This window comes from Bos javanicus, chromosome 8 (genome assembly GCF_032452875.1).
Source record: "Bos javanicus breed banteng chromosome 8, ARS-OSU_banteng_1.0, whole genome shotgun sequence".
NCBI classification, from domain to species: domain Eukaryota; kingdom Metazoa; phylum Chordata; class Mammalia; order Artiodactyla; family Bovidae; genus Bos; species Bos javanicus.
This window is the reverse complement of record NC_083875.1, coordinates 65,783,600-65,802,850: the sequence shown is the minus strand read 5'-3', so window position 1 is coordinate 65,802,850 and position 19,251 is coordinate 65,783,600. Positions and strand designations below refer to the sequence as shown.

The 19,251-nt window shown below is 39.8% G+C and overlaps 1 protein-coding gene across 4 annotated transcripts in view; it reads left to right on the top strand.

Annotated features, from left to right (window-relative positions):
• The first annotated feature begins 221 nt into the window (after positions 1-221).
• Positions 222-19,251, top strand: part of TEX10 (testis expressed 10) — a 47,096-nt gene continuing 28,066 nt past the window's right edge. For 2 of the 4 annotated variants that reach the window (XM_061425817.1, XM_061425816.1), the window contains exons 1-5: positions 224-418; positions 4,101-4,289; positions 5,942-6,654; positions 7,042-7,285; positions 11,488-11,600. In XM_061425817.1, the coding sequence (XP_061281801.1) occupies positions 4,110-4,289; positions 5,942-6,654; positions 7,042-7,285; positions 11,488-11,600 (1,250 nt within the window). In that variant the 5' untranslated portion in view covers positions 224-418; positions 4,101-4,109. Of the gene's footprint in view, positions 419-4,100; positions 4,290-5,941; positions 6,655-7,041; positions 7,286-11,487; positions 11,601-19,251 lie in introns of all 4 variants that reach the window. The other 2 variants (XM_061425818.1, XM_061425819.1) reach the window with 2 other exon arrangements.

The window sequence follows — 19,251 nt, the reverse complement described above, 5'->3', positions numbered from 1 at the left end:
CGCCAGCCCTCAACTAGCTGTGACCAGGGCGACACCCATCAATAAATGCAGGCCAAGGAAGTTCAGGGAGGACCAAGCTTTGTCCTTGGATCCTGCGCTCTAAGATCTCGGATTCCCAGAGCGCGGGGAGGTTTCGGCGCGGGCCCCCTCCTCCTGGGGGCGGGGCCTGCAGCTCCCGCTCCCGCCTTCCCGGCTGCGCGCGGCGGCGGGCCGTGATCACGTGAGCGCGGCGCGGCGGAGGAGGGGCCCTGATTTCCGGGCGGCGGAAGGAGACGCGGCCGCGTGAGGACGAGGCGATTTGAAAACACGCTTTGGGAGCGAGAGGCTGAGGCCGGTGGCGTACGCCGTTGCCCACTGGGCTCTTCCTCGCACGTTCTTCCCCTCTGCCTCCACGCCCGGGTCCCGGCCGGGCCCGCAGGTGAGCGGCCGCCGCCGGTCGGGCCGGGCCCTCCCGGGGCGCGGGACGGCGCGCGGGGCCGTTGCCCCTCGGTCCGCGGCCAGGAGGGTAGGGCGGGCTGGGGTCAGTCTGCATCCCCCGGGGGCAAGGTCGTGGCGCTCCGGCAGAGCAGGGCCTGGGTGCGGAGAGGGGCAGCGCGGGGCGGGGCGGCCCGCGGGCATTTGAAGCGTTTCAAGTGACTGGGCGGGTTCGCGCGGTTTCGGGTCTAGGAGACTTTTAGGCCGATATGTGTTAATTGGGCCCCGCTTCCTGGACTGTGGTCCGGACCGCCGTCCTTGGTGGGAGAAGGAACGATAGTTTCTTGAAAACCACGGGGTCTTCGCTTATGGGATACGGGACCAAAGTCTGGGGTTGAGGATGCGCAGTCGTCTCTTAATCGGCTCTCGCAGTCCAGGTGTGGAGTAACCAACCGAGCAGGTTCGGACCATCGGACGTCTCGAGTGGTCCTGGTCTGGGATATTTGTTCTTTGAAAAGTCAGATGTTTCCGATTGGCCCCTAGGTAGAGTTTGGAGGAACTCGTGAGCGTAAAGGGTTAGAGAGGAAATTACCAAAGGCCGAGTACAGTGTGACTTCTTGACTTTTTTTTTTTTTTTTTGGCGGGTGAAAAGAAGTTGGAAATTAGGTGAGGGTAGTGAGGTGAGTCTTGGTGAACTCCGGGAGTTGGTGATGGACAGGGAGGCCTGGCGTGCTGCAGTTCACGGGGTCGCAAAGAGTCGGACACGACTGAGCGACTAAACCGTACTGAGTGAGGTGGCAGACAAACTAGCTGAGATTCGGTTCGGTCGAAATCCTGATAGACTAGACTCTCTCTTTTGTTGAAATTAGAAAGCCTGTAGTTGGAGCATATGACATTCATCTTGAAAACTTTTGAGGCTCACCTGCTTCAAGTGATGTGAGAGCTCAGTCCCTGTGGTTGGTGTTCCTACCATCTATTCGATACCAGCTACTGTGAAAGTGGCTTGTGTTAGTTTCTCAGTCGTATCCGACTCTTTGTGACCCCATGGGCTCTAGCGTACGCTCTCCAAGGGATTTTCCAGGCAAGAATAGTGGAGTGGGTTGCCATTTCCTTCTCCAGGGATCTTGCTGACCCAGGGATCGAACCGGGTCTCCTGCATTGCAGGCAGATTTACTCTCTGAGCCACCAGGGAAGCCTTTTGGTTTGCTGTATTCTGAAAATCTTGATTTTAAGCGAAAATAACAGTTGCTGTAGAACGGTGAGTTCCTAGTGTAAAAATGTTCCCTGTGTACCATAATAATAATCTTAATAGCTTGAAAAGTCAAGGAGGGGCGGTCAGTCCTGTGCGCTTTCCTAACAGAGGGAGAACAGATACTAAGTGGTGGGTAATGGTTGTACAAGCTTGAATGTGTGTTGGACCCTGATCAGCTAGTTAGTGGCTAAAGATAGCACAGAATTAGGGGGTGGAGAGTAAATTGTTTCGATTTTTCTGAATATCTTGTTCTACTTGTTTTCATCTCTGGTACTAGATAGTAATTGTAGGGAAAGCGCACAAACTGTGCTTGCTTAATTCAGAGAGGCCAAGTGAGTATTAGGGCCTTCTTTGTAGTTTTTATTTACTCATATTTTAGACCAGAATAACTTGGAGGTGTGGGTGGGCTGAAAATTTGGTATTGGGATAAATGAAATAAGGCAAGCCGTTTTGCCACCTTTCCGCCAATTCTCACCAGGATTGCAGTATATATAACATAAAGTTGGTTTTAAGGAGTTCAGTCTTACTTAGGAAACCCTCTTCAAGTCATTAGTAAAGGCTGACACATCTTTAAAATGGTTTTAACATCACCTTCCTTGCATGATCATGTGAGAACTGAAGGCTTTTGTATATCTGCTATTATGCTTGGTATGTACTGGTCATGAGACTAAGAAAATATACATGTTTGTGCTTATAGCGTATCTGTTTACCGTGCCAGGCACAGTTCTGAGTATTTTACACATGAGCTCATTTGCTCCTCATTCATCTTACCTAGTAACAACTGTATGAGGTAAGCATTATTATTAGCCCCATTTTGTAGATAAAAACTGAGACACGGTGATTTAACTATGGCTATAAAGTGCAAGAGTCTGGATAAGAGCTAGTTGCTCTCTTGTATCTGCTCTTAACCTATGTAGCCAAACCCTAGGTGATAGGGCTCTAATGTGTTAAAACCTTGTAACCATGTGAATTTGAATGTAATGTCATAGGTGATTGGCTTCTGGATTCCTGAAACTTCAAGTTTCTGGTCTTGCACCAGCCATTTTATTGATCTTAATGCAAACCTTCATTTTGCTCAAATTTCTTGAACTCCCACATGTAGCATTGTGACTTAAAAAAATAGCTAGGCATAGGATCATTATGATAGATCAGGAGAAGTTTTATTTATTCCAGAGACACCTACTCTGGTGGGAATACAGTGCAAGGTAGGGTTCATTATTTTTGTGTGGAAAAGGCTTCAAGAAGGGCTGAGCTAGTTCCAGGTATAGAAGGCTATTTTTTAAAATAGAGGTTAGTTGATGGGAAGATAAAGCTGTAGAGGAAGTTAGGAAGGATGGCTGATCTGTCAAACCCAGGTGTTTTTACTGTAAGCAAGTAAAAGGAGCAACTGAAAGCTTGTGAGCCTTGATCAGATCTGTGTTTAGAAAGAGCCCTCTGGTGATTACCAAATGGACCATGAGGTGGACACTGGTGACAAGGCAGGAATACTAGTGGGGAAACTTGAACAGTCTTGGGTTGAAATAAAGAATTTAAGCAGGGGCTGGGAATGGGTATAATGCACAGATCAAAGATTTTGTGTGTAAGTGGGATAATCTGTGTGTAAATTGAAAGAATGTGATGGAGAACGAGAAGTGCAGTTCGACAGGGTTATACCTGAGTTATTTATTATAATAGCGGCCTAGCTGGTCTTTGTTCCTTAGCCCTCTGTTATACTGTATTTCCTTTTATATATATATTTTTTCCCTCCTTTTTTTGTTTCCGGTTTATATCTAGTCTGAACTTTTCCTGGTGTTCAGAATGCTAGTACTTTCATTTTTGCCTATTACCAAGCGTATCCCCTATTCTTCATCTTTACTGTTTTCCTTGCTCATGAAGTGCCCAGTGACTGTCCTTGCTGCATATCTGAATCGTCCCCATTTTCAGGCACCCAGCTTAGGTTCATGAAACTTTTCCTAGCTATTACGGCTGCGTTCAATAATAACATTGGTTTAGACTTTGTTTTGCTAGAGTTTCTTGGGGGTTTCTGGGGGCCAGGAGCTTCCCAGTAGGTGCAAGGTATACTTTTAGCAACTCTGTGCTACCTCCCTCTTGTCCTATGAAAACAAAACATTTTCAGAAGTTTTTTTCCTTTTTTATTGAAGTATAAATATATTAATTGAAGTATACACAAGTTTTCTACTTAGCACATCGCTCGACCCAAGATTCCTATTTAGAACATTGCTTGACAAAAGGTTCCGTAGCCAGAAATATCTTAAGTAAACTGAGTTTTTTTTTCTTTATAAAGATATTTTCCATTTAATATTTTGATGCATTGGCATGGTTATTGTTGATCTTGACAATGTTAGAGTAATTAAAGGTTAGAAAATACCTTCTCTATTTTATAATTTATCTTTGGTCTGTATTCATTGTTTTTAAATTAATTCTTTTATCATAGTACTCAAGAATGACCAAAAAAAGAAAACGCCAAGATGATTTTCAGAAAGTAAAACTAAAAGTTGGTAAGAAGAAGCCCAGGTCAGAAAATGCTACTCTTACAAACTTTAAAACGAAGACTATACATCTGCCTGAGCAGCTCAAAGAGGATGTAACACTTCCAACAAACAATAGAAAACTTAACATAAAGGTAAATCATAAACATTTTTTTGATAAGATAGGATATGCCTTGAAGTCATCTAGAATGGTGTACTTTTATGGAAAGTTGTTTTAACTCTTAGGGTTTATTAATGGCTGAAGATTGGAGTTTATCTGTTTTTCAGAGGTGATGCTGCCACTACAACTTTCCCACTTCCTCCAGAAAGACTTGCTCAGCTAAAGTCAAAGTGATTTCTTCCTTGTATATTCATTTGATAATTTAATATGTCATCTGGAAGTAATTTTTATATCTTTTTGATGTGACAGGTCTTCAGCTGTTTTTATAGCTCATTAAGATAGGACCCTGTCTTACCCATTTTTGAACCTTTACAATGCATAGCTATTCCAGATTCATAGTAAATGTGAAATTAATTGAAATTTAAGCAGTAGTTTGGCTTAAAAATGTAACAGCTTTATTGAAATGTAATTTGCACATAATAAAATTTATTATTTTTTTCTTTTTTTTTTTCTATTTTTTTTTTCTTTAATAGAAAATTATTTAATTAGTATACATGTGTTCCTCATCCTGAACCCTCCTCCCTCCTCCCTCCCCACACCATCCCTCTGGGTCGTCCCAGTGCACCAGCCCCAAGCATCCAGCATCGTGCATTGAACCTAGACTGGCATCTCGTTTCATACATGACGTTTCACATGTTTCAATGCCATTCAATGCCATAAAATTTATTATTTAAAGTGGACAATTCAGTGGGTTTTAATATATTTACATTGTTAGGCTGCTATCACAGTAATCTAGTTTTAAAACATTTTTGTCACTTTAGAAAGAACCCTTCCACCTATTAGAAGTTGCTCCCCATTTCTTCCCCCCACTAGACAGCCACTAAGCTATCAGTAAAGATTTGCTTATTCTGGACTCTTCATATAAATGGAATCATGAAATGTGGTCTGTTGTTACTGGTCTTTCACTTAGCATGTTTTTGAGGTTCATCCATGTTACAGCACATATCAGAACAATACTTCATACCTTTGTATTGTCAAATAGTATTCCAGTGCAGAGCTTTGTCGTATTTTTTCACTCAACAGTTGATGGGCATTTGCTTACTCCCACTTTTTGACTCTTATGAATAATGCTATTAGAGACATTTGTGAACAAATCTTTATGAAGATACACGTTTTCTAGTTTTGCTTTCTAATCTCTGCAGGTTAAATAATATCAAAAAGATATTTGAAGTTGTGGTTTCTTTACAGATGATATAAATTATTCTACAAATAAAATTGCCGTATGTTACACTCTGACTAAAATACACAGACACCCTGAAGGACCCCTTAAAATAGGCAGAAAATAGTGTAAATACGTATATGGTACATAGTAGGTCTTTAAGTGGTGATGATGATTGCTGTCAGTTTAAACGACTATGTGCCTAATCCTGTGTAATTTCAAAACGAGAAAATACTGACTGAAAGTTAAATAATTCTTTTATGAAGCCAAAGCTGTGTTAAAGCTAAAACTGTTTCTGATCTTAAAACTACATTTTTCTCAAAGTAACACTGGAAAAATACCTACTGAAGCAGCCCTGGACACCCACTGAAGTGTCAGTTTATTAGCATAGTTTGAGTTAGCACTGTTTATTTGACACTGATGTGTATGTATATGTATATACCTAAAACCTGTATTTTTATTTATAGGATTTGCTGTCACAGATGCATCACTACAATGCTGGGGTTAAACAAAGTGCTCTTCTTGGACTTAAAGACCTTTTGTCTCAATACCCATATATAATTGATGCACACCTTTCAAACATATTAAGTGAAGTGACTGCTGTGTTTACAGATAAAGATGCTAATGTACGATTAGCAGCAGTTCAACTTCTTCAATTCCTGGCCCCCAAAATACGAGCTGAACAAATTTCTCCATTTTTTCCTTTGGTAAGTGCCCATCTCTCTAGTGCCATGACTCACATTACTGAAGGAATTCAGGAGGACTCTTTAAAAGTTTTGGACATTCTGCTGGAACAGTACCCAGCTCTGATTACTGACCGTAGCAGTATATTGCTTAAGAATTTTGTAGAACTCATTTCTCATCAGCAGCCGTCCAAAGGACTGGTAAATAGAGACAGATCCCAGTCCTGGATACTTTCTGTAAATCCTAATCGGAGACTCACTTCTCAGCAGTGGAGGCTGAAAGTCTTAGTGAGACTCAGTAAATTCCTTCAGGCCTTGACAGATGGATCCAGTAGGTTGAGAGAAAGTGAAGGACTTCAGGAACAAAAAGAAAATCCCCATGCCACTAGCAACTCCATTTTTATCAACTGGAAGGAACATGCCAACGACCAGCAACACATCCAGGTTTATGAAAATGGGGGTTCACAGCCAAATGTCAGTTCACAGTTCAGGCTACGGTAAGGATTTCAGTTATGTCCACACTCAGTTTTCCTGTATTGAATTATAACTGCTGACCATTGATGGCTAATGCTGGGAGACACGCAGTTGTCTTCCATAGTTTCATATAGTTACTCATAATTTAATTTTATTTACTGATGGGAGGAGTCATTTCAAAGTATATTAATTTACTCATTTCTAGCAAAGCCTAATGGAAAGTAAAAATTGATAGTCTTTTGGCTTTGTCATCTTAGAATTCTGTTTTTCTTGCTAGTGTTGATCAATGTAATTATCAATTCATGGTGCTTCATTTTGCTGGTACTTAATATATTTAAGATTTAAATTAAGCAATGAGGAATATTTTTTAATCAAATTAAAATTTTTTCATTCTTACCTTTCCTTACTAGGTATCTGGTTGGAGGACTAGGCACTGTGGATGAAGGCCTGTCGTCTACTGAAAACTTGAAAGGATTTATTGAGATCATAATTCCATTGCTAATTGAGTGCTGGATTGAAGCTGTGCCTCCACAACTAGCGGCTTCTGTTGGAAATGGTATAGAACGAGAACCTCTGCAGGTTATGCAGCAAGTTCTTAATATTATTTCCCTTTTGTGGAAACTCTCTAAACAACATGATGAAACTCATAAATTGGTGAGAACTACTGGGTTATTTTCTGAGTAATGCCTTTTATCATAACTGGACAGATTAGAAATCAGTATATTAGTACTAACTGGTTATGCATTTTCTGAAAAATTCCCAAGATTTAACTATAAACTTCTAACATTTGCTTAAAACTGCAAATTAAAATAATTCTGTGAGTTTATTATCTGTATGTTTTAATTTTTAAGTGAAATGTATAACAAGATGCTTGATTTCTTTTTTAACTATATAATAATGTTACATTGTGTTATTTATGGCAGATTGATTACATAGCATTCTAGTGTCTGGAGACCTCTTACATGATTTAAACAGTTGGTTATTAAGCAGTGTCTTCCAGTTTGGGCCACGTTAACAGAGTTTATGCCAGGAAATGGATGAAACTGAAGATCTCATATCTAACCCTGAGTTGTTTTTAAACTATTACGTTTCAGAGAAGAAACTATATGTAAATTTGCTTGGTGTATGCTTTTTTGTTTTTTTTCTTGATAAAGGATGTAAATTGGAAAACATTTCTTAAAGATACCTTTACTGTAGGTAAGCTGCAATTGCAGGTATGGTGCAAGTGAAGTTAACCTAAGTAATTCCAAGTCATAGAACAGTTTCCAGCTAGCAAACATGTTTCTAGATAAGTGAATTTACCTCCTGTTGGGGGAGATTTTGCGTATTGGTAGGCTTTTTAAAAGTGTTATGTTGTGGGGAATATAATACATAGTCCATGGCACAAGTAAGGAAGAACATGCTTAAGTGATGCTGGATTAATGTGGTTAATCTTAAAAAAGGCAGCTGCTGGAACAATACTTTAAAGCTTGGAGCATCATTTTATAGGAGAATTTCTGCAATGACTTGACTAGGAAGTTGTGAATCTTTGAAGTTGCCTACATATGTACAGAATGGACAAGGCAGTTTTTTAGTTTTGTCTACTTCTTTTTATTTCAGGCATTTGGGTGTTTGATTATTCATGGGCATCTTAATGCTTATTATTGCTTTAGTAATATTTGTGATTAGATAGAATGGTAGGACTAAATGCAGATTCATTAATTGTGTAGTTTTGAATCATCTACTATCATTCAGATAACAGTATTTTTGCTACTGCTAAGTCACTTTAGTCGTGTCCGACTCTGCGACCCCATAGACAGCAGCTCACTAGGCTCCCCCGTCCCTGGGACTTTCCAGGCAAAAACACTGAGATAACACTAACAGAATCTGAACACTGCCTTAGTTTTATGAATATTTAAAATAGTATGTTTTAGAAATATTCTGTGCTATTACAACTAAAATTATTTATTAGCAGTTCATTAACACAGGATACTAAATTCAGAAGACTGTTTTGCACAGACTGTTGAAGGTTATGTAGAATAGTAAATTGGGATACTGTATAAAATTGAAATAAGCGGAGGGTGGTTAATGCAAATAGAAATAGTATTTAAAAGCATCCATTGGTAGAATTCTCTAATTTACCATGGCAGATTTGAACTGTAATAACTGAATAAGGTAAATCTCTTCCTTTGCAGACAGAGTATAAATACGTGTGTTACACCAGATGACATTAAAATGCCTGTTAGTTTATTTTTCATTACCATTCCCGCCATCAGTTCCTCTTTCTCATTTGCCTTAGTTATAGCTTAGTACTTAAGGTATTGAATGGTCAAAGTTCAAACTTTCGGAGGAATGAAATGGCATTCCTTGGTCTTCTAATTATGTACCACAGGCTGAATTTTTTTCAGAAAATTCAGAAAATGTGTAGGCTTTCTGTTGGTAAATTGGCATCTGTATTAGGGTGCAACCTTAGGGTAACTGACTGCTTACTTTTTAAGTTTTGCTAAATGCATATAGTGTGTTTGTATTTTGCTGCATAATTGAGAAGTTTCATTTTTGTCCAAGTATTTTTTTTAAAAAAACCTTTCTAGGAATTTGAAATCTTTCATCTTGGAAAGAAATTTCAAGTTAACACTAAATCTTAATTGCAGTGGTTGAGTACTCAGATCCTGACTGAGGTGGTTTATTTCTAATACACTCTTTGTATCCTTAGTATCCTTAATTTAAAGTATACTGTGTTTAATATTTTTAAAACACACAGTGTTTTAAAATACAATGTAACATTAACTTTTTAGTTAACTTCAGTTTTGGGAGGCCTGTATTAATAGCTTTAGGTCAGTATTATAATTTTATACACTATGGAGATTTTGTTGTGTCTTAGCTTTGTATTTTAATGCTTACTACTTTCAGTCTAAATGTTTCTTTATTGTTGCATTTTTACCATGAAGATCAGAATTTGTGAGAAAGAATTGGATGCAAAGGTTAATTGAGCATCTATATATTTGCCTCTTTAATTAAAATTCAGTTCCTCAGTAAACAGGAGTCACATTTCAAATGCTCAGTAGCTTCAGGTGGCAGGTGTGTTGGACAGCACAGATATAAAATAGCTCTGTCACTGCAGAAAGGTCTTTTGAATAGCACTGCTTTGCAGTGAGTTAGGTTCTGTGCTAGACTGTGGGAATACAGAGATAAACATGACTGACAAGGCAAATACTTCGCTCCTGGTGGGGTTGAGAGATGGTAAACAAATAGATGATGTCCATCATGTCATCATTAGGAAGAAAGATGAAAGTGGGATGAGAGAGAACATGTAATGAAACTGCAGGGAGGAGACTGTTAAATAGGTGGTCGGGAAATGCCTTCTTAACATCTGCATGTCACTGAATGAAGAGAAGGAGCAAGTCGTGTGAAGACCTGTGGGAAGAACCTTCTAGGCACAGGGAGCAGCAAGTGCAAAACCCTGAAGTGAGAACAAATTTGACATATTTGAGGAATGGCAGCAAGGCCTATGCAAGTGGGGTACTGGGGCAGTGGTGGATGATGAGGGGGGAAGTGACAGCAGCCACATCGTGTGGTACTTTGTGGTCTGTGGTAAAGAGTTATAATTTTAACCTCAGTGTGGTGAAAAGACATTGGAGGGTTTTGAGCAGAGGAGTGGCATGATCTAAATTATGTTTGTTTAACTTTAATATGTCAGATTTACAAATAAAACAGTAACAAACTCCCATGTCCTCATTCTCCAGCTCTAGCAAAACTGGGGCCCAACTGAGATCATTGATCCCATGGATGACCTGTCCTTCCTTTATATACATTGTCTTCTTTATCCTTTCCTGTAATATTTTGAAGTGTGATTTATGTTTTAAAAGATCACCCTGGCTGCTGTGTAGAGAATTAAGTTTAGTGGGGCAAGAGGAAAAACATGAGGACCACTGGGAGACTGAAACAGTAATCTTAAGTGAGAGGTAATGGTGGCTTGGAGTCGAACGGTAGCTAGTGGTTGAAGTGATGAGAGGCAGCTGGATTCTGGTGAAAGCAGCGGGAATGCTGGTGTACATAGTTAAGAGGAGCAGGAGTGATGCCTATATTATGGTCCAAATGATGGTGTGACTACCCCTAGGGGAGTTCAGTTTACTCATGGTAAATTTAAGATGCCTATTAGAGGTCCAGGAGGAGTTGTCAAGTACACGTTTTTAGGTCAAGAAAAAGAGAAGAACCTAGTGAAGGTAACTAAGGAGATGTGCTGCAATAGCTAGCTATTGATTTATGGTCTGAGTTTGGCCTCCAGTTTTGCTGGAGCTGGAGCTAGCTATTGTAGCATCTCATGTCCCATATCCCAAGCAACCCCTCAGTCACTGGCACACTGCAATGATTGGTCCTCTGGATACCAGGAAATCAGTGTTTCAGGTAGGAGAACATGATACATTGAAGAATCCTGCTGAAGAATTTTAGACAAGTACATTGATTGATGAAGGTGTTACATGCCTTTAACGAGCAGTAGAATTTCTAGAGAATATAGTTACCCTTAAATGGAACACTAGGTAGAAGATTTTCTTGTGTATTTTATAAATATTGTATTAGCAGTTCAAATTCAGAATTGTATTAAATCTTACTTACTTTCTCCCTTTTTTCTCCTTTTAAGTAGATGAAATGCATGTAAAAATAAAAGCACCAAAAAGAACTGTGGGTGAACATTGGATGGCCTAACAGTTTATTCAGATTTTAAAATTTATTTACATATTATATCGTTAGCAGAAGATGTATTATAAGGGTAAATTTGTGAGTGAATATTGACAAGTTTTTGTTTCTGCTTAAAGTCTTATTTGCTATTTTAAGTTATTGTTTCTTATGAATTTTCTAATCTGTGCTTATTTTACTAGGAGTCATGGCTTCGAAAGAATTACCTTATTGATTTCAAACACCATTTTATGAGTAATTTTCCATATGCCTTAAAAGAAATAACCAAGCAAAAAAGGAAAGAGACAAATAAAAGGTATTGCCATTCTCTTCCACTGTTTAACCTGACATTTTCAGAAAACAGTCTTAAACTGAACTTTGTACACTGTGAGGTGTTTTTATCTAGACTTTGTGAAGTAAAGATAAAAGCTGTAGTATCTGATCTTAAGTCACTTTAAGCCCTGGACTTCCAATTCTACTTTTATTTTTATTTTTAATCTGTAAAGTGAATGTTTTGTGCTAAATGAAGGTCAGCTATCAAATTGTATAGATAAGAATTTAATAAAAATTTGCTAAGAGTGGATAGTTTATTTGTGAGAGGCACTGTGTAATTACTGAATCTTTGAGAGCATAACATCACTAGTTTCTGCTCTCATTTATATACACAAGGAAGCATAATGTAACTGTTATCGGTATCCTGATGGAAGAGGGATGATTGGAGAAAAGTAGTTCTCTTTTGTAAAATAAGTGGAAAGAACGAATTACAGATGAAGTTTCACTGGAAAAGTGTAAGCCTGAAAGTTATTTGTAATGATTACTTGAAGTAAGAGCTGCTGCTGCTGGTGCTAAGTCACTTCAGCCGTGTCTGACTCTGTGAGACCCAGTAGATGGTAGCCCACTAGGCTCCTCTGTCCCTGGGATTCTCCAGGCAAGAATACTGGAGTGGGTTGCCATTTCCTTCTCCGATGCATGAAAGTGAAAAGTGAAAGTGAAGTCGCTTGGTCGTGCCCGACTCTTAGCGACCCCATGGACTGCAGCCCATCAGGCTCCTCCGTCCATGGGATTTTCCAGGCAAGAGTCCTGGAGTGGGGTGCCATTGCCTTCTCTGGAAGTAAGAGCAGATAAACGTAAAAACAAATTACCCAATAAAATTTGACAAGCAGATACAAGTTAGAAAACTCAAGGTGTAATCCCCAAATGAGCAAACACTTGAACAGATGTTAAAGACTGTCAGAAGGTTGTTAAATTTATCAAAAGGAAGAATCAGTGAGGAGAATAAATGAGGCTCTTTGGGCAGAGTTCACAGGATATGCTCAGAAGTGAAAAGTATGTTGTAGGCAGATAAACTTGATTCATTCACTAAAGTTTTTTGGTCTCTCACTGTAAGTAAAGATGTCCTAAGGTATACTCTTTGATCTCTTAAATGATTTCATAAATTTCAAAAATAAATACAAAATCTTAAAATTGATAAAAATGAGTGTCAGATTCCAGTCATGAGATGGAAATCATACCAGTGATTTTCACAGAGAATTTAATACAAATGGTTTTTAACTAGGTATTAAACTAGGTATTTCCTAGTTTAATGGAAAATGGAAACTAGGTATTTCCCCTTCACAGTGGGAAGACAAAAGGGAACAGTAAGGTACTGTAGAGGTGGACCTGCAGGAAGCGGCCCCTGCATCTTGACTGGGAGAAGAAAGAGAAGAGGGCAAGTAGCTGGAAGGAAAGGCTGTCTGGAGCCCAAACTCAGACCTCTAGGGAGGGGTTTGCACTCAGCTGAGACTAATGTCTTTCAGATCAGGAGAGGGGCCCAGTGGGATAGGGGTACAGGATTCAGCAAAGGGGGTTGTGGCTGGCTGGTGCTGGTGTTCCAGGGGCATGATGATGCTGGTTCTGTGTCAGGAAAATACAGACTGGAACCAACTCTGGCTACTAGAATGAACTGCTGCTGGCCTGAAGAGTGGTTCGGTTGCACTGGTGGCAAAAGGAAGCCAAAAATAGGAGTAGGAAGCAACCAGAAAGTGTGTGTTTTCCTCCTACAGCTTTCCAGTCTCAAGTACCCCCTTTACTTCCCAGCTGGCTCGTGGTAGAGAACCCTGCCAATGCAGGGGGACAGATTTCGATGCCTCGGTTGGTAAGATCTGCTGGAGAAGGAAATGGCTACCCACTCCAGTATTCTTGCCTGGGATATCCCATGGACAGAGTAGCCTGGTGGGCTGCAGTCCACAGAGTTGCAAAAGAGTCTGACACAGCTTAGTGACTAAACAATAACAAGTACTTTATTGGCAGAGCCTAACAAGAAGCAAACTGTAAAGGAAAAAATGTGGCTCACTCCCAGGATCACAAAGTAAGAGTGTGGAAGGGTGGTTTTAAGGCTGAGAAACAAAAGCTCAATAACTAGCAGGAAGAAAAATAAATCTACATATTTAACACAAGGCATATTTAAGTGTCATTAGAACTTTATAATTAAGAAATGCTATAGGAATTCATAGGAGGAGACAGATCTTTGTTAGGATAAACAGACAAAGCAGTGTTGGAGAATAGTGTTTTAACATGAATGTGATTTTAGCACGCGGGAGTGAAGTGGGGATGATTGCAGTAATGGAAGGAGATATTATAGGGTATTAGAAAGCCATAGAATGGCGTAATGGAGAACACGGGACAGACTTGGATCAAATCGGTTTCTACTGATGACTAACCTTAATGCTGAGAGTCATTTTTTGTCTCTGACCCTCATTTCCCTTTCATCCTTGATCCTTTTGGCATTGAAGACTATTGGTTGGATCAAAACCATGTTTTAGGACCATTAATTTAGAGTTTCTGGAGTTGGAGGTGACAGAACCAAATAGGGAGATAGTTTCTTGAGCAAGTAAGTCATTAGGGTTTGTTTCCTCCAGATACAGTTATCTTATTAACACAGAAGTTTTTAATCAGGTGCACGGATAAGCTTCAGAATATCCTTCAACACGTGAATATATGTGTTTTTTATGTTGTCAAGTAAGAGTTTTCAGATATAATTTTCATCAAAATGAGGTTAAATAAAAGGATGTTTGGAATTTGGTAGACCATTAAATGTAAGTAAACTAAGATCATGGCATCTGGTCCCATCACTTCATGGGAAATAGATGGGGAAACAGTGGAAACAGTGTCAGACTTTATTTTTGGGGGCTCCAAAATCACTACAGATGGTGATTCCAGCCATGAAATTAAAAGACGCTTACTCCTTGGGAGATCTGGGTTCAATCCCTGGGTCAGGAAGATCCCCTGAAGAAGGAAATGGCAACCCACTCCAGTTCTTGCCTGGAGAATCCCGTGGACAGAGGAGCCTGGTAGGTTACAGTTCACGGGGTCACAAGGAGTCGGGCATGACTGAGCTACTTCACTTATGCTTTCACTACTCCTTGGAAGGAAAGTTATGACCAACCTAGATAGCGTATTAAAAAGCAGAGACATTACTTTGCCAACAAAGGTCTGTCTAGTCAAGGCTATGGTTTTTCCAGTGGTCACATATGGATGTGAGAGTTGGACAGTGAAGAAAGCTGAGTGCCGGAGAATTGATGCTTTTGAACTGTGGTGTTGGAGAAGACTCTTGAGAGTCCCTTGGACTGCAAGGAAATCCAACCAGTCCATCCTAAAGGAGATCAGTCCTGGGTATTCATTGGAAGGACTGTTGCTGAAGCTGAAACTCCAATACTTTGGCCACCTCATGCGAAGAGTTGACTCATTGGAAAAGACTCTGATGCTGGGAGGGATTGGGGGCAGGAGGAGAAGGGGACGACAGAGGATGAGATGGCTGGATGGCATCGCCGACTCGATGGAAATGAGTTTGGGTAAACTCCGGGAGTTGGTGATGGACAGGGAGGCCTGGTGTGCTGAGATTCATGGAGTGGCGAAGAGTCGGACACGACTGAGTGAACTGAACTGAAGCTACTCAAGAACATATGGGTGTACTGTCATTATTCACTTTATTGGACACTTAATATGTTGAAGGCACTTAGGAAAAAGAGTGTAGGGTAATAAGAGTATATCAGTATAGTAAGGAGCTGGTCCTGCTCTTTCATGGGGGGCATAAGTCCTGGGAGGGCTGCCTACCTAGGGAGTAATTTGTGCCAAGATATAAAAGGTGAAAAGGGAATTAACTATGAAGAGACTGAGGTGGTGAAATTGTGGAATTTTTAACAAAAGTGGATTGACAGTACTATCATAAATTTCCCCAGTGATTTGTTTTGAGGGTCCGCAGGCTGCTCTTGTACTTCCATAAGGAAGTGCATTGAGTATTTTGCAGATAGCCTTTGGAGGCTGTCTACTAAATTCACAAGTTAAAGTTAGAGGAGCCAATGTGGCCTAGGCCAGTGGTTTTCAATTTTGACCTGATGTCTAGATTTTTTTAATCTTGGGTTGAACTGTGGAGTTACAAAAGATATTATTTTCATTGTGGTAAAATGTCCATAGCATAAAATTTAGCATTTTAACCATTTTTTAAAGTGTACTGATCGGTGGCATTAAGTACATTCACATTTTTCACGTTACCAAACTGAAACTCAGTACACATTAAATAATACCTTCCTTCCTCTTCTCCCCCAGGTACTGGGAACTGCTGTTGCACTTCTTCCTTTATTAATTTGACTGTTTTAGGTACCACATTTCAGTAGAAACTTAAATATTGTTTTGTGTCCGGCTTACCTTCACTTAGCGTGGTATTTTTAACGTTTATTCATGTTGTGGCACTACTAGCATTTCATTCCTTTTTTTTTTTTTAATGGAGTTTATTTTTTAGAGCAATTTTAGATTCATAGTAAAATTGAACAGAAAGTATGGGTCCTCATATACTCTACTCCTTCCCCTGTGGACGCATAGCCTCCCTCACTGGCAGCATCCCACACCAGAGCTGTATATTTGTTGTAAAATACGAACTTGACACATCATTTATACTCAGAGTCTTTGGTTTATGTTAGGGTTCAGTCTTGGCATTGTACAGTCTGAGTTTTGTGTAAGACGATGGTGTCATACGTGGTATTTTCACTGTCCTAGAAGCAAGTTGCCCTCAAATATGCAAGCTCTGCATCTATGGATTCAGAAAACCACAATTCATAAACATGATACACCATCTGCACTTGGTTGAATACGTGGATGCAGAACGGTCTGGAGGGCTAACAGTATTCTTCACCACCATGCATTCACAGTTTAAAAGAACATGCCAGTTTCACTTAAAATTCTTCTTAATTAAGTAGTAAAAGTTACTGATCTTATTAAGTCACAATCCTTGAAAACACATATTTTTAATGTTCTGTGTGGTGAAATGGGAAGTGTGCCTGAAGTGTTTTGGCTGCATACCAAAGAATGATGGTTGTCTCAAGGAAGTGCACTTGTCATTCTGTTCGTCATTCTGTCCATTTTCTGTGATGGGCATGATTTTAATTTGAATGATTAACTGTGGTTATTCAGACTTGGGTATTTGCAGATGTTTTCTCAGAAATGAATAAAGTAAGCCTATCAGTTCCAGGAAAATAGTGTCCATGCTAGAGATAAAATTTGAACTTTCAAGCACAAATTAATATTTTGGGAGAACTTGTATCCACCATCTGAGTTTTATCTGTATATCCTACTTTTTTGCTCTTCATTTTTTTCATCTCTCTTCATTAGGCTTATTTAGAAGCTGCTAGAGGGTTTACACACACAGAAATACATATATATATATAATGAAGGAGAATATATGTATTCTCCTTTATTTCCAAGGACTGTTTTAACAGAGCACAGTACTTGGGTTTGGCAGTTTGCTTGTTTGAACATACTGACAGTAACACTTCGAGCTCTTCTTGATTTCCACTGCTGTTAGGAAGTCAGCTATGAGTCTGAACTATTGCTACTTTATAAAAGTTACTCCCTCCCCCCATAAGACTTTTCTCCATATCTTTTATTTTCTGCAATTTGACAATGATGTATCCAGGTGTGGTTTTCCTTTTTATTGATTTTCCTTGGAATTCAGCGAGCTGCTTAAATCTGAGATGTTGAATGAAGTGTCTAAACACATCTGAAAAATCTCATCTTTAAAAAAAAATTAGTGCCGTTTTTCTCCTTCCTTTTAGAGTCTAATTGAATGTGTATAAGACCCACTTCCTGATTTGTCTGTTTCTCTTTATCTCATTCAAACATACATTTGTTGAATTTGTTTTGTTTTTATTTTTCAGTTCTAGAGTTTCTGTCCAGTTATTCCAGCACTGTTTGTGGAAAAGACTATTGATTCTATTTTGGATTGCTTCTGCTCCTTTGTCTAGAATCATCAGTTGACTGTACTTGCAGGCCTATCTTGGGGTTCTTGCATTAACCTATGTTTGTCTGTCCGTTCACCAGTACCATACTGTCTTGAGTACTGTAGTACAGTCAGTCTTGAAATGGAGTGGTGTGAGTCCTCCAACACTGTTCCGCTTCAGTCTCATATGGGGCAGTCTAGTGTTTGCCTTTGTGTATGAACTTCAGAAATCAATTTGTTGATAACTCTAAAGCTGGGGTTTTGATTAGAATTGTCTTGAATCTATAGATCTAGTTGGGAAAAACTGTTGTGTTACTGAGATGATGCATAACTGGGACTGTTTTATGTAGTTGTGTTACTGAGATGATGCATAACTGGGACTGTTTTATGTAAGAGCTCTTTTTACTTCTAGTTCACCTTACTCTGGAAGGGAAAGCCCTTAAGGGTCCAGCTTGAAGTGGGGATAATATACCAGAGTCCCCTTGTTTGTCCGGCTCTGGGGTTTGACTTTTCCCTGTGAGGCTTCTGAAAGGTTACTTCAGTTTTCCAGCCTTTTTGTTGGAATTGGCAGCAGCCCTTGGAACTTGAGTGTTATGGTCTTGCTTTATTTTGGGGACCCAGCAGTTGATCATCATCTTGTTATCTCTTGAATGCTTTTGAGTTGTTAAAAACTATTTCATCCAGCTTTTAAAGTTATTTTCAGGAAGGGAATCAGTTCTAATTTCCTCCTCTATCATTGCTGAAAATGATTTTCCCCAGTTTTCTGCCTCCCCCATAGAATTGGTGGTCAGTGTATTTAGACTTTAAAATTTTGTGTAAATTCTTGGAGGAGCAGGATGAATTCTCCCAACTTTCGGATGTCTGTTGACACCTTCCAGACAGTAATAGGTTATACTGCTTAAGATAAACTTAAGTAGATCTTCAAAAGCTCTACCTGTGGTGAAGAAATGTTGCAGTTGAGTTTTTGTGTGGTTCGTATAAAATGTTCCTTGGTTTTGGACACTGAACAGTTGGGCAAAGAACCTACCAGTAGTTTTGGGTTTGTAGTATATAGATTGCTAGTCATCTGTCCCAGTTTTCATTCATTCTTTCTCTTTGTGATAGAATTCCCAGTTTTTTGCTGGGCATTTGCTTTGCTGTGCTATGCTTACTCACTCATTTGCCGACTCTTTGCGACCCCATGGACTGTAGTTTGCCAGGCTCCTCTGTCCATGAGGATTCTCCAGGCAATACTGGAGTGAGTTGCCATGCCCTTCTCGGGATATTCCCAACCCAGGGATGGAACCCAGGTCTCCCACATTGCAGGTGTATTCTTTACCAACTGAGGTCCCAGGGAAACCCACGAATACTGGAGTGGGTGGCCTATGCCTTCTCCAGGGGATCTTCCCAACCCAGGAATCGAACTGGGGTCTCCTGCATTGCAGGCGGATTCTTTACCAGCTGAGCTAAAAGCTCACATACATGTATGTGTTTAAGCAGACTTCAGATCCAGCTAATTTTATTCTTCCTATACATCCCCTTTTCTCCTAGTCTGTACCAGCATTGTTTCTTGCGCTTGTCACGTCTTGCCTGTGTTGCTCAAATCTTTGTTTAGAGTCTCATAACTGATTTTTTCTTTTTCATCAGCAGAAATGAAAGAACTTCTCAACCATGTTACTCCTGTGCTTGCAGAATTGATTTTAGTGTCCTTAGCTTTCAACTCTTTGTGATCTGGTCC